The sequence below is a fragment of the Arachis hypogaea genome, chromosome 15 (genome assembly GCF_003086295.3).
Source record: "Arachis hypogaea cultivar Tifrunner chromosome 15, arahy.Tifrunner.gnm2.J5K5, whole genome shotgun sequence".
Lineage (NCBI taxonomy): Eukaryota > Viridiplantae > Streptophyta > Magnoliopsida > Fabales > Fabaceae > Arachis > Arachis hypogaea.
In genome coordinates this window covers 147155769-147172257 of record NC_092050.1, presented here as the reverse complement: position 1 = coordinate 147172257, position 16489 = coordinate 147155769, and the positions used below count along the sequence as shown (strand labels likewise).

The window sequence follows — 16489 nt, the reverse complement described above, 5'->3', positions numbered from 1 at the left end:
TATATATGTATATAAATTATACCGACAAGTTAGTGTATTATTGTAATATATTTCAATTGACCAAATTTAAAACTAACCTTAATATATTTTATTATATATTACATATATAATATTTATTAAAAGTATATTTTTTCACGGACGATTGACATATATAGATCGATGAATGTTTCATTTGATAACTTTTATTTTCATCAAATTTTAATTTATTTGTGTTGTATCCTTTGTATTTTCAAAAATAGTAGGATTACATCTTGTTAATACAGAAAAATAAATTAATATTATCATGGATCGCTCAGAAAATGTGACCAAACTTGAAAACCACCAAAATAATACACCATATATTTAGTGTTTTAATTTGCTTAAGACATTGGATACTCGTCTCGTGACCATCCTATAAAAAATATAGAGGTAGTGTTGTGTTATTTTTAGTTTGGTTGGGTTTTGAAGACACTGAAAACAAAATTTCCATTTCATTTAATTTGTTTTCTATTTAAGGAAGTATACAACTATACATAAAATACACTGAATTTTTGTATTTATCTTTGTATAGAGAGATAAGAGGTAAGATCTGACCAAAGTTAGTTAGTTAAAACAGAATCTGCCACCCTGCCAGAATCTGTTACGCAGTTAGTTAACATGCCACCAAATCTGTTATTACTTATTAGTTCAGTTATTCCATTTCAAGTATATTAAGTACGGAGAATAAAATAAGATATATTAATAATAAGATATAAAAAATAAAAATTATAAAAATTTTATTTATTTTATTTATTTTTATTTTTGTTCATTTAAAAAATTTTGAGAAATAAAATATAATAATAAAAATATAATTAAAAAAATAATAAAATAATAAAAAAATATAAAATATGTTGTGTCTTTTATTAGTGTTTTTATATTCTTTTTGTCAGGAAAAATCCGTGGCTAAACTCCAAAAAAATTGTGGCAATTATGTTTTTGCAACAAATGAACATCCGTGGTTAAAGAGGGCGACGCGTTTTTAGTTAGCCACGTTTTTTACTCTAATAGCACGGTTTTAACATCTGTGGAGACATTTTGTTAGCCACAACTTTAGCACGTTTAGACACACTCTTTTCCGTGGCAAAATAAAACATACTTTACCTGTGACAAAATTGACCAGGCCGGACTTTTTTGTCACACTTTTTTCCGTGATTAACGATAGAAGTTAAATTAAAAAAATATCATAATAAAAATGCTCTTTAATATAAAATTACATCATATAATATTAAAAAAATTAATCACATTCCTATACGTATTATCCATAGTATAAAAATATAAAATTAACAAATACTTAGTATTGAAAAGCAAATATCCTAGATTAATGGATTTAATGTTAAAAAAATATTTAAATAAAACTATTATAAAATAAATATCAAACTTTGCTAAAATGATACAAATCTTGAAAGTACCAAAATAATGAATTTATCAAGCTCTCCATTTCTTGTTACACACAGACAATCCACATGCAAAAGTATTTCCAGATAAATAGTAAAAAATAGTAAAAAATACACATAACTTCGGCCACTAAATTATACACCACTGAATTATATACCCTGTCGATACTTCAGTTGTTTTGTGTACTCCAATAAAATCTTAAAATGTCAATTGGTGATTCAGAATCTATCTACAATCAGTAACAAAAGAAAGAATGCATATTGGAATAAAATAAAATAAAAAAAAAGTCTAAAATTAACTTTTATTGTTAATTAAAAGAAATATAAAAAACAAAATAATGTCATGAAAATCTTCTTTGCGATTCGGGTTTACAGATAGAATTCTGATTCCACCGATTTTGCTTGCCTCTTCGGCGACTCAAACTGACGGTAGTCGAACTACAAATCATGGTCCCTGCTCTTTCACAAAACGTCCGGTGTGATCGTACCTAGAACCTAAACAGGAACGTCTTGAGCGAATTGCTCTGAAGGTTAGCTAATTGATCTGAATGCAGGAGTTAAGAAATTACGATCTGTAAAAACGAAAGAAAATGTTATTAGCGAAAGGGGGTTAGCTGCATGTTATTCAATTCAAGGAACTAACAAACAGGGATTTTGGTAATAGTGGGAGGGAGTTATTGTTAAGACTGGGTGAGTGGGCTACTTAATAAAAGTTGCGCTCAAAATTTCATTCATCTTATTATAGATGTTAATTTGAATTTTGTTTAGTGAAGTAACTATAACTTTTTAATTTAGAGTAAAATTTAATTTTAATAAAAAATATCAAATTGTAAAATTTACAACTTTAAACTATATTTCAAAAATTTCACATACTAATTAGAATTTAGAATTTTTACTCGTTGAATTTAAAAAAAATAGCATCGGTAAAAATTAAAATAAATAAACTTAAAATTTAAGAATTTGATACCTTTAAATTGAAAAAAAAATTGTACATAATTAAAAAATGAACTCTCATAAAAATAATTTTAATTTATTTTTTAAATTAAATTAATAAAATATAGGTATAAAACTAATATTCTGAATTTTAAAAGTTAAAATTCTGTTTATTAATGTTGCCATAAATTAATAGTGAGTAATTAAATAATGAATAATTAAATTAGTTATTATTTCAATCAATCATAGTTAGTATCTTTTACTTTCTAAAATTAGTTAGAACTATTTTATCAAAGATAAATATGTACTCTTTTTATAAGTATTCTTTTTATAATTTTAACATTTATTTTCAATTGAATCATTTTATTCTATCACTAAAGTCTTTGAATAATGCATACGGTAAAATTGGACACTGAAACTGTATTTGACCAAAAAGAATACGCACAAAAAAAATGTAACAACTAAAAAATATAAATATTGAAATTGTATGTATATAATTTAGTCTTTTTGGTTACATTACAATCTGATTTGGTAACAAGTAATGAATAATACAACCACATTAAAAAATTACTACTGTTAAATCAAAAAGAAAAAATTAATCAAATCAGCGCATAGCTAATACTAAATAAAAAAAACACATGCTTCAGAGATATGGCCAAATTCAAGGATCATAAGAAGTAAGAAAATTTCACATCATCAACAACATCTAAAATCAAACCATTAGCATATTTTATTAATTTTTCATGGCAGCACTCAAAAGGAGGGAGAATAATTCAACAATTGAAGAATTGGAAAAGCCTGCGCCTGATAAATTGAATTTACGTATAAACTGCATAAAAATATTTTGAGAGGGACGGAGGACAAAACCAAATTAAACACAAAATTTGAAAGTGAAAATAGTTCGATTTTGCCACGGTAATCATTAAGTCTGTGGTCATTGAGAAAATTCATCTCAAGTTAGCCACGAATAAACAAAATCGTCAAAAAATTTCACAAAATTTGGCCACGGAATTACAAGACGATACAAGTAATTACCACGATCATATAAATTTGCCACTCTTTTTAGTTCGTGGATATCTTCCCGTTGGTAACGTCCGTGTTTCTGGTAGTGATAAATACAAAATACACTAATTTAATATTTCTAAACACAATGTCTCTGTCCATGTCTCATCTGCCAAACATAACTCTATATCTCTATCTCAGTAACTCGTGCCTATAAATAAACACAACTCTATTTATTATGAGTTCTTTTGTAATAAATAAAATTTGTTAAATCTCATTCATTCAATACAATCCTAAGTCTCATTTGTTATTGATTTTCAAAAATATTATATGTATATCAAAATTATTAATTTAATTATTATATATTTATATATAAATATATATTTTTAATTTATTTTTTAATATATTTTATATTTTAATAAATATATTTTATAAATAGTTAATTTTGTAACTGATTTTTTTATATACGTCTAACGTAAAACTATTTTGGGCTTTTCCTCAACTTTTGATCTTCTCATCGCAAATACATGTTTTAAAAAGAGAGACGAACATCTTATAACCTATAAGAGTGGCATGACAAGCTCTCAAATCGACTTCTTCTTGTTGAGGAGAGTCGACCGAAAATTTTGCATTAACTGTAAAATTATCCCGGGAGAGAGTTTGACAACACAACATAGGGTGCTCGTCATGGATTTTCGCGTTGAGAAAAAGTTGAGGAAAAGACATCATACGAAGAACCCAAGGACGAGGTGGTGGCGGATGAAAGGTGAGGAACAAAGAAGCTTCCTAAGACGGGTAAGAGAAAAGGCAAAGTGGGATGGGAATGAAAGCGCGGAAGAGATGTGGAGGGAGATGGCAGAAGTTATTAGAAGAACAGCAAAAGAAAGTTTTGGTGAATCTAAAGGAATAGGACCAAGAGACAAGGAGTCCTGGTGGTGGAATGCGAGTATACAAGAAAAGATAAAGATAAAAAGGGAATGCTTTAAAGAATGGTCTTTATGCCGCAATGCAGATAACTGGAAAAAATATAAGGCGGCTAAGAAAGAGACAAAAGTAGCTATAAGTGAAGCAAGAACAAGAGCATATGAGGGTCTCTACCAGTCTTTGGGCACGAAAGAAGGAGAAAAAGGTATATATAGAATCACAAAGAGTCGGGAAAGAAGAACGAGAGATTTGGATCAGGTTAAGTGCATAAAGGATAAGGATGGAGAGGTGTTGGCTCAAGAGGAGAAGATTAATGAAAGGTGGAAGAGATACTTTTACGAGTTATTTAATGAGGGACAGAAGACTCTTCCGAGCCTTGGTCGATTATGCACAACGGAAGAAGATCAAAACTTTGACTACTATCGAATGATTCGAGACTTCGAGGTAAAAGAGGCTCTAAAGCAGATGAAAAATGGCAGGGCAGTAGGACCTGATAATATCCCGATTGAGGTTTGGAAGGGTCTTGGAGAAAAAGGCATCAACTGGTTAACCAAACTTTTTAATGAGATTTTAAGGTCAAAGAAGATGCCTGATGAGTGGAGAAAGAGCACCTTGGTACCTATCTACAAGAATAAGGGGGATATACAAAGTTGCGGAAACTATAGAGGGATTAAGCTTATGAGTCATACTATGAAGTTATGGGAAAGGGTGATAGAACGGAGGTTGAGAAAAGAGACACAAGTAACAGAGAACCAATTTGGATTTATGCCAGGCAGATCTACCACTGAAGCGATATACCTATTAAGAAGGATGATGGAGAGGTATCGTAGTAATAAAAGAGATCTACATATGGTGTTTATTGATTTGGAAAAAGCGTATGATAGGGTACCAAGGGAGGTCTTATGGAAGGTTTTAGAAAAGACGAGAGTAAGGATCGCATATATTCGGGCAATTAAAGACATGTATGATGGGGCCACAACTAGTGTGAAGACTCAAGGTGGTGTGACAGAGGAATTCCCTATTGGTATAGGATTACACCAGGGATCATCCTTAAGTCCATACCTTTTCACATTAGTCTTGGAAGTACTCACAGAGCACATCCAAGAACCTGTGCCATGGTGCATGCTTTTTGCCGATGATATCGTCCTTATGGGAGAGTCAAGGGAAGACCTAAACAAGAAGTTGGAGTTATGGAGAGAAGCTCTAGAAGTGAGGTAAGCATCAAAGTGGTCCCTGAAGTTATCCTCGAGGCTCAAAGTAATCCCTGAAGTTAAAAATTTGTCTAGATCGTCCCTGAAGTTGATCTCCGATACTCATAGTGGTCCTTCCGGTGAATTTCGTCCAGCTGGCGCAACCGGAAAGCTGACCTGACGTCGTTGGTGACACGTTAGCAGCCCAACGGCTAGCTGACGTGGCGCAGTAAACATTTTGGACTCAATTTGGTCCCTAATTTTAGGTTAAATAATTTTATCACTTTTTTAATCCAACCCGTGTTTGCGCTGTATATTACGTATTCTGATATGAGAAATATTAGTCTATCATATCACGAGTCTGAGTCCAATGGATAATACTATTGTTCTCTTCACACTAAGCTTTCTTCTTGTATCTTCAAATGGCATCATGTCACAGCAGAATTATTCAGGAAACTCAGTACTAAGTTGCAGCAACAACGACGCAGAGGGTCCTTCTTCAGATTTCCTATACACCTGCAATGGATTCCAAAAATCTTGCTTAACCTTTCTCATATTCAAATCCCAAACTCCTCACAACACCATTGCCACAATCTCCAACCTCACTTCCTCAAACCCAGAGGACCTTGCAAGGTTCAACAACGCCACTCATTCCACACTGTTCCGAACCGGCAAAGAAGTCATTGTCCCTCTCAATTGTTTTTGTCCAACCAGAGAACATGATGATGATTATGATGAGTACTATCAAGCCCAAACCACATACGTTCTGCCAAAAGATCCAACATATTTTATAACAGCAACTGATACCTTTCAGGGATTAACCACGTGCGATTCTCTCCAGCGTTACAATCCTTATGGGGTTCTTGATTTGCATCCTGGCATGGTGTTGCACGTGCCCCTCAGATGTGCTTGTCCGACGGCGCGTCAAGCCGGTAGCGGCACCAAGTCTTTGCTGACCTACTCGGTTAATTGGGGTGATAACGTCTCTAATATCGCAACACGGTTCCATGTCAACGCAAGTAGTATGGTTGATGCCAATGGTTTATCCTCAGAAAATGAAATGCTCTATCCATTCACAATTGTCCTGATTCTATTAACAAGTGAACCCAACAGCACAATAACCAAAGTTCAAAATGGTCAACCACCTTCTCCAACTACTCTTTACACTGTAAGAAAGGATAAGACAAAGACAAAAAGAAAAAGAATCATAGTTGCTCTTACTTCCTCTGCAAGCTTCTTGTTTTTTCTGTTTGTCGTTTTATCTCTCGTGTTTGTGCGTAGAAAGAGATTAGAAATTTTCTTCAGGGGAGATAGAAGAGGCAGAACAAAGCAAGTGTTTTCAGAACAAATACGTGAAGGGTTAGCAAGCATTGAGCTTCTTTCCAAAGTGTACAAGTTTGATGAAATTAAAGAAGCACATGAGAATTTCAGTGCAAGCAACAGAACCAAAGGCTCTGTCTACCCTGGGGTATTTGGTAAGGAGAGGGAAACCATGGCGATCAAGAAGATGAATTTCGGTGCCTCTAAGGAAGTGAATTTGTTAGGAAGGATCAATCAATTCAACCTGATAAAGCTGGAAGGTTACTGGGAAAAAGATGGATCCTTCTATCTTGTTTTTGAGTACATGGAAAATGGTTGTTGAGAGAATGGCTTGGGAGAAGAAATAGAACCCTAGAACACCAATGTTGGAGAAAGAGGATTCAGATTGCTGTGGATATTGCAAATGGACTTTGAGTATCTTCATAACTTCACAGATCCTTGCTATGTTCACAAGGCCATAAACACTGACAATATATTGTTAAATAAAGATCTAAGGGCCAAGATAGCGAATTTCACTTTGGCTAAAGAATCAGATAGAGAAGTAACAAGCTCTTGTTCTTATTACACATCACATGTTGTGGGAACTAGGGGTTATATGGCTCCAGAGTATCTTGATTCAGGGAGAGTCACATCGAAGATGGACGTGTATGCGTTCGGAGTGGTGCTGTTGGAATTGATCACTGGCAAAGATTCTATTATTGTGCAGGATGATGGAAGTGAGACGATGCTTTCATCAATCATATTGAATCTCATTGACAAAGATGATGCAGAAGAGAAACTCGATTTGTTCATTAATCCTAGTCTCGTGGGAAATAGTGAGAAGGTCTGTGCAATTCAGCTAGTTAAGCTAAGCCTAGCATGCTTGGTTGAAGAACCTTCAAGGAGACCAAACATGGCAGAAGTGGTCTTGAGTTTTCTTAGAATATATACAGAAATTGAGACAAGAACGTCACCCTGCCGCATCAATGACAGTGGAAGCACGGAGAGGTTAAATCGTATAGAGTGTGACGGAGAAATGAAGAGTGAAGAGTGTGACGGAGAGTAGAGGAGAACAGCGTGTGCGATGGAGAAGAAAGGAGAAGAGATTCAATTGGGGGTTAGGGTTTTTAACCTAAAATTAGGGACCAAATTGAGTCCAAAATGTTTATTGCGCCATGTCAGCTAGCCGTTGGGCTGCTAACGTGTCACCAACGCCGCCAGGTCAGCTTTCCGGTTACGCCAACTGGACGAAATTCACCGGAAGGACCACTATGAGTACCGGAGATCAACTTCAGAGACGATCTAGACAAATTTTTAACTTCAGGGATTACTTTGAGCCTCGAGGATAACTTCAGGGACCACTTTGATGCTTACCTCCTCTAGAAGTATATGGTCTGCGCATAAGCCGTAGTAAGACGGAATATATGGAATGTAAATTCAGTTTGAGAAGGGAAAACCCCAATATAGAGGTGAAGATTGGAGAAAACATCCTACAAAAAGTTAAAAGTTTTAAGTATCTTGGGTGCATCATACAGGATAATGGAGAGATTGAACAGGATGTAAATCATAGGATCCAAGCAGGTTGGTCAAAATGGCGGAGTGCATCTGGTTTTATATGCGACAAAAAAGTGCCTTTAAAACTTAAAGGTAAATTCTATCGCACCGCTATAAGACCGGCTATGTTGTATGGTACGGAGTGTTGGGCGGCTAAAGGGGAGCACGAACATAAGCTGAGTGTGACAGAGATGAAGATGTTGAGATGAATGAGTGGTCATACGCGATTGGATAAAATAAAGAATGAAGATATAAGGGAGAGAGTTGGAGTAGCACCCATTGTGGAAAAGATGGTTGAATCGCGTCTCAGGTGGTTTGGACATGTGAGAAGAAGACCGATAGAACATCCAGTCAGGAGGGTGGATGAGATGAAAGATGGACAAAGGGCGTAAGACAGAGGAAGACCTAAGAAGACCATCCATGAGGTGGTCAAACGAGATCTACATGTAAACGGTCTCTCTGTAGACATGATACATGACAGAGCACAATAACGTCGTTTGATTCATGTAGCCGACCCCACTTAGTGGGACAAGGCTTTGTTGTTATTGTTGTAACGTAATTTATTCTTATTTCTCAATTTTGTCATCATCACCATTGTTCAATTATATTCCCTTGTATATTTTGTACCAGTGTTCATAACTTTATGTGATTTTCCTTGAACTCTCACAGTTTTTAAATAATAATGTATAGATTATTATTTAGAGACTTATTGTTTAATACAAAATTCTCTAAAAACCATTTTAACAAGTTTATCCTAAAAGCACTACTTCTCTAATATATTTGAGAAAAACTATCATGAATCTTGAGTAATTGTAACTACTTATATTTATTTATACTAGTTTACAGTATATTAGAAATAACTACTATATATATGTATAGTGTTAATTAATTACCCCTAAAATAAATATATATTTAATATACTTTAAGATAATAGAACAACAGTTTCTCCTCCATATTGTCACTCACATGGAATTATGAACCCACCTGAGGTACTGCTGGCACACGATCGCATTTTCCATAACATACCTAAATTCACAACAACTTTCACACTTGCTTCTGTCATATCATCATCCCATACCGAAATTCTTAATTGATTTTGTGCCAACCGAGTAATATAAGAATTTATTTGATGTTTTGTGTTTTAAAACTAATAAATTATTTGATGAAGGGTATAAATGTAATCGGAGATCGGAAAAATAAAGGGCGCCAGGTTTTGAATGTTTCAAAGTCAACAAGGAACCCAGGTGAGAACTAGGGATGCAAATTCGTTCGACTTTAATTAAATTAGGACTTTATCTTAATATATTATTGGGTGTATTTCATTTAGATATTCAAATTTGATTCTAAAGTAATTTAAAATAAATTAGATTGAATTAATTCGATTATATATATATATATATATATATATATATATATATATAATTAGTATATTTAATTTTATAAATTTTATATAATAAATTAATATAATATTATCTTTAAAAAATAAATTTAATAAATATTATATATTATTTATACTAACTAAATTATTTTAAGATAAAAATGACACAATTATATAATATAAAAACTTAATTAAAGTATAAAATATAACATTTTATCATAAAATATATTTTAGTTATCAATCATACTAAATGTATATAAAAAATTAATTATTAAATTAATTATTTATATAAAATATATATTAAAATATAAAATATACATTAAAAATAAATTAAATAATATATATTATACATAAATAATATAAATACAAAATGACAGATTCAACATTCAATAGCTATTTTTTTTTCTCATATAACGTTTTTGTTTAGTTATAACTTATAAAACATGACTCCCGATCAAATTGAATATACTTAACTATAACTGAAACTCAATCCAAAAGTTATATTGAGGAAATATATATAACAAATTCAAACTTGGTAAAACAAATCTATGACCCACGTGTGGGTCCCGACACATAAAACATGTGTATCTTCAAACGGAAGACACGTGTTGACTTAGGACTCAACAATTGACAGCTGGATTTGCCTGCCGGCTGGCAACTTTGTCTTATTCTTACCCTCTCATTTATATACGTGGCTTGCAATGCCACCTAAGATTCTCTCCACCTCTCTATTCATTCAACTTGGATAACAAACAAATAAGAAATAAATTAAAAAGATCAAATAAGCTTTTGTTATTTCTTTCATTTTTTTTTATAAAATAAAATTTTTATATTCCAGTTTCTGTCATTAATGCTAATGTAGCAAATTGAAATATAAATTTTTAATGAAACAAAAACTAAGTAATAGCATATATTAAAATAAAGATTTTTAAATGGACAATTCTATTGTATTTTTTATTTAGTATTTAATTTTTATTTAACTTATTTTTTATATTAAATTTTAAATATTAACTATTTAACTATTTTGACCATTAGATACTAATTTTTAAGTACTATATCAAATACCTTAATTTTTATTAGATGTAAACTCAAAAAAATAAAAAAAAAATGAATATTTATAAGAACACAAAATTTAATCAATAATTTACTATATTGAAATTTATTAGCATTTATGATATGAATAAAATAAAGAGAATCAATATTAAAACTAACAATTTCGCTAGATAATCAAGAGAGGTCCAGCCAACTTCTGTCAATGCCTATTGGGTTGGACCTCAGTTTATTACAAGAAAAAATTTTTTATTTACCCTAATTCAAATTCTACCTAATAACTTTTCACTTATCCTCTTTTCCCATGTTCTTCTACTTGCCTGCATCAATGACACTATTTTCATGGCCGACCCTTCCTTACCCGCAATCTTTCTCACAGTTCGACATGCATCTTTAGAGTCGTATCTGCTGCAACCTACGCAACTAAGTTACCCCCCTCCCCACTCGCAAAGAAGCCGCCGTCTTCAACACCACAACACGGCCCCGCCGCTGCTTCTCATAGAGGTCCACGTCACCAAAGCGCCGCCACTACAACTTCTCATTGAGGTTGATGTCACCGCGCAGAGTCATTTTCGTCGGAAGGCATCAACATCACACGCCTACCTCCAGGCCTCCTAGCAAGCACTTATGTGCCACCGTCAACCGTTGTGCGCCGCTACTCCTTCAATCACCCAGTTGTTCTCTAATTGGTTAGTATATTGTTAGGGTTTCAAGTAAAATGAGATGTTTTTTATCTGTTTCAGGGTTCAGATCCTTTGTGTAGTTGTTCTTATGTGATGATCTTCTGATTTTTGTTGGATTGATTAATGGATTTGTCGATGTCTTCAATTATTGGATATTTCTTTTGTTAGGGATGCATATGTTTCGAATATTATTTAATCGATGTTGCTTTTTATTGTGAATAGATAGTTCTTAGTGAAGGAGCGCGGATGTTGTTTTTGCCCTCAAATGGTTGTCTCCGTCGACTGTGCTTGTTGTTGCTTCTGCCTCTACTTCTGACCCAAGTCGACGGTGACTCGTGTTCGTCGTTACCTTCGTTGAAGCTCCTCATCCTGCATCATTTAACATGGCCACGTGAAGGCCAGCACTGGTTCCTAGACGCGCGGATCCATCTCCTCCAATTACGTCGCATGCTGCTGCTCTACAACCACCTTATTAAGCTATAACAGGTAAGTGGATGGTTAGGGTTTCATTTGACAGTGGATGTTGCTAATCTGTGCTAGGGTTCAAAAACTACGATTGTAGTTGATGTGATTTAATTTTGCTAAATTGATGGATGTTGCTGAATTACTGTAATTAGAGATTGGATGTTGCTGAAATTCGAGATTGATTGTTGTTGTTATTAGGGGTTGGATTTTGCTGAATTGCATGTGATTAGAGATTGGATGTTGCTATTTTTTAAAGGTGGTTTGGGACTTCGATGCTAAAATTGGATTAGATTTAGTTTAATTTTGGTCGAATTTAAGTTTGGTCTTAACCATGGTCCAAGAGCCAATTTATTTGGAGTTTCGGACTGAAGGCAGGGATCTGCTATATTGGGACCAAGTCAATTTAACAATATTATTATAATTAACTTATATTTTGTTCAAAATAATTCCTTTATCCTTCTAGATCTCTCGTTAACAAGTGATTTTACCATTCAGGATATCCTAAAGGAGTTCCGAAAGGAAATACTGTTTGAAATAGTTCTGGATCCTAAGAATTTATTCATTGAGCAAGCTCTGAAGGCGTTGGACGACCATTGTGTACGCCGCAACAAACCCAGAAACAAGCGTAAGGAGGTGAGAACTCCATTGACAGCACCAAGCACAAAGATCATGCTCAGCGAGCGGGGTTATCTATGAAAAAGCCTTGCAAGGGAGAAAGACAACAAAAGAAGAAGGATGCCTAAAAAATTCATGATAATGTATACATGGGATGCCGTTACGGTTTGAGACACTTTTGATACATTTTTCTTGTTTTATTGTGTTTCATTTGTTACACTTTTGATACATTTTTTTTGAAATCCTACTTGACATGTTTTTTCGTGTAGGTACCTGACTGTTTTTGTGAAGATCTAAGTAGATGTTACTTCTGTTAAGCATTAGGATATTTCTTTTGCATACTAATGGCTGTTACTCTATACATTTTTCGAGTTTTCTTGTGTTGCAGTTGTGAATGTCTGTATTTCTTTAAGAATTGCATGGCCTTTTTTTTTTAAATCCTACTCGACATATTTCTCTGTGTAGATACGTGATTATTTTTTCAAAGATCTAAGTGGATGTTACTTCTGTTAAGTATCAAGATGTTCCTTTTTCATACTAAATGGATGTTACTTTATACATTTTTCGAGTTTTCTTGTGTTGTAGTTGTGGATGACTGTATTTCTTTAAGAATTGCATGGTCTTTTTTTTTTTAAATCCTACTCGGCATGTTTCTCCGTGTAGGTACTTGATTATTTTTGTAAAGATCTAAGTGGATGTTACTTCGGTTAAGTATCAGGATGTTTCTTTTCCATACTAAATGGATGTTACTTTAATAAAATCCATGTGAACGACAAATCAAAAAAGCTTAATGGATGTTACTTTTCTTTTTATGCATATTTTGGGCCAAATGAGGCATTAACCATATTGGATTTAGCTTGTTTAAAGTATAGTATATGATGCATTTCAATTATTGATAAAAAAAATCAATAATTTATATTTTTTTAAGATAACAATTACCATAACTACATATACATACAAGATATTTAAGGTGTCCTATCAAAGTAATTATGTGTACGTACATAAAAAACGCATATCCCTATACATAGAGGAGTGCACTCTCCAATTAGAGAAAAAAAACATATGGCCTGAGTAAAATAGGCACCTCTCAGATAAAACTTCACACAAACTGCACTTAAAATGTATTAGTTCTATTCAGGCATAGGAACCGGCTTACGTAGTAATGAAGTCCCTTGAAAGATCATCGTGCAATAAAATTTCTTATAGTTGTGTATTTGTAAAATGAGTGAGGAAGTTAGTATAATAAGTGGCAACCAACAAAATCTCAAAGCAAACAAGACAACTAATTACAAATCTCGTCTTATTCTAGTTTTGTAAACCTAAATTTATTTGCCCATATTGATTCGGCTTCTTCAGCAGCGAGCGAAACAAGGTGCTTCGCATTTAGAGATGCAAGCAGCCTCTCCATGTAAGAAAATAGGCATTGAAAGTAACCCTATACGGAGAGCAAATTCATCTTCAATTACAATGTTTGTTTACTTTAACCTAATCACTAGTTAACTAAAAAACCATCATCATATACAATATAAAAAAAAACAATACCCATGCAAATCAAACACCATAATTAGGCATCTTTCAAGTCAAATATACAATATGGATAAACAAAATTTCATCCTCATCCTTACCTGACAGTAAGCACTGCACAGTACATTTCACCAAAGTCCTGACTCTGAACATTCCTTATGTGATAATGAACCGTTATAAGGAAAAATTGCTTCAGATTCATATATGCAAAGAAACTTAAGAACACTAGAAGAAATACAAGATGCTTACTCAAATAGCGTGGTTGGAATAAAATCACGGGCAGAATTAGAATCGACTATAGAATCAAACCTCTCCTGAAAAATCAAATATTTGAATTTAGAATAAAAATCTCACCCCACAAGCTTGGCACTTTCAAAAAAATTAAAAAAAAAGACTAAGTCACAAACCATCCCTAACAACAAATAACTTGACAAAATAGAAGCTACATACAAGATACACACATGGAAGATGGCAACAGCCTTTGAAAGCAATTTTTCAATGTCAACAGAAGTATAATATCGAATCCAGTTAAAAAAAAACAACCACTATAATTTTTCATATCCTCTACGTGTCTCTCTGAATTCATAAAGCCAGTATTTCATCTTAATCATTATATGAAAAACAAGTAAACAAGGGAATCCTTTTACAACCAGTCAGAACAATGAAAGAAAACCAACTATTTGAAGTTGCAAAGTTCATGGCTTCTCTATTCATACCGAGTTCATTAAAAAACTCTGAACTTGAGATTACATGTCTTTAAAATCATTCTTGATTTTCAACTTTAAAGCCTTGAGATCCTGAAAAAATACAGGATGTTACAAGCATTATCACAATAAATACAGAAAACCACTAAATCAACAAAACAAGAATAATTTTCATTAGCAACAACAGAACACAAAACTTCCAAAATCAACAAACAGCGCAAATTCCAAAAGGACCCAAGAATAATTTCACTAGATAGGGAGAACTTCTCCCACTGCCTTAATAAGGACATGTCTCCCTCCAGCTGAGAGTAGTTTACGTTTCCAACCTTCAACTCTTTTTTTAACTTTATTTTAAATAGCACCAAATGTAACATTTTTTTATCTCTGAACCATAGAAGGAACACCTAGATACTTATCTTGGGCCCCAATATGTTGGATACTTAAATTTTCAGCCAGTAAAATTCTGATATCTTGAGGAGTATTTTTACTGAAGAAAATAGGCAACTTATTTAGGTTGATTGTTTGTCCACTAAACCTTTCATAATCACCCAGTAAGTCTAGGATATGATCATAACAGTTAAGAGAAGCATTACAAAAGAGGATAGAGTCGTCTGCAAAGAGGAGGTGGTTAACAGTCGGGCACCTTCTAGTAATTTGAATCCCCTGTAAACTCTTGTTTTGCTCTGCTTTGTGTAGTAAGAAGAAGAGACCTTTCGCATAAAAAAAAAGATATGGAGAGAGAGGATCACCTTGCTGGATACCTCTACTTGGTCTGAAATAGCCAAATGGTTGACCTTCCACAACAATAGAGTAATAAACAGTCGTAACAACCTCTTGAATCCACATAATCCATCTTGCATCAAATCCTAATCTTTCCATCATAAACCAAAGAAAAGGCCATTCAACGCGATCATACGCTTTACTTATATCAAGTTTAATGGCCATCTCAGCTACATTTCCGGATCTCTTTGTTTTTAAGTAATGCATAACCTCATGCGCAGCAAGAATATTGTCCGAAATCAGTTTACCTTTTAAGAAGGCAGTCTGATTCAGACTAACTAAGAGATTCATAATATTTTGCAGTCTATAGATAAGGATTTTTGAAATAATCTTGTAGACTACTGTAGAGAGACTAATAGGTCTCACCTGGGACATGGCTTTGGCACCGAGAACCTTAGGAATAAGACAGATCTGGGTATGATTAAAATTCCTGAGTAATTTGCCTCCTGTGAAAAATTTTTTCACAGCCAAAAAAATATCTCCACCCATAATGCTCCATAATGTATGAAAAAATTTAGATGTAAATCCATCATCCCCTGGGACGCTATGTGGATGCACACTAAATGCTGCTCGTTTAACCTCTTCCCTAGAAATAGGTCTCAGAAGTATTTGATTCATGCTTGGGGTAACCTTCGATTCTAACTCTTCAAAGTCTTAGCTTGGATCAAGAGTGGGAGAGGCTGAGAAAATACTTTTGAAATATTCCTCAGCTACTCTCGCAATACCCTCATTTGTGTTTACCACCACCCCGTTTTCACCAACTAAAGTCCAAATCTCATTGCTACGGCATCTGACTCGAGCAAATTGATGGAAGAACTTGGTGTTATGGTTCCCAATTTTTAATCACTTTATTCTTGACTTGTCTTTCCAGTGACTTTTCTCATTTAGTATATTAGATATAAAAAGATATAATTTATATTTTATTATATATGTACCATATTTTTTCTTGTTCTATAAGTTTATCTACTAGTCATTT

The 16489-nt window shown here is 33.4% G+C and overlaps 2 protein-coding genes and 1 long non-coding RNA gene across 3 annotated transcripts; 2 read left to right on the top strand and 1 right to left on the bottom strand.

Moving 5' to 3' along the window:
* Positions 1 to 5831: 5831 nt before the first annotated feature.
* On the top strand, positions 5832 to 7103 carry LOC112749200 (lysM domain receptor-like kinase 4). Its single transcript, XM_025797461.1, has one exon. The coding sequence runs from the start codon at positions 5832 to 5834 to the stop codon at positions 7101 to 7103; it is 1272 nt and encodes a 423-aa protein (XP_025653246.1).
* An 81-nt stretch (positions 7104 to 7184) lies between these two features.
* LOC112749199 (protein LYK5-like) lies at positions 7185 to 7826 on the top strand. The gene has a single exon (XM_025797460.1). It carries the CDS (start codon positions 7185 to 7187, stop codon positions 7824 to 7826), a length of 642 nt encoding a protein of 213 aa, XP_025653245.1.
* Positions 7827 to 13483: 5657 nt separating this feature from the next.
* LOC140179557 (uncharacterized) lies at positions 13484 to 15056 on the bottom strand. The gene is made up of 3 exons (XR_011873076.1): positions 14746 to 15056; positions 14131 to 14343; positions 13484 to 13940 (listed from the first exon to the last, which is right to left on the bottom strand). It is a non-coding gene; the product is annotated as an uncharacterized lncRNA (long non-coding RNA).
* Between the last annotated feature and the right edge of the window lie 1433 nt (positions 15057 to 16489).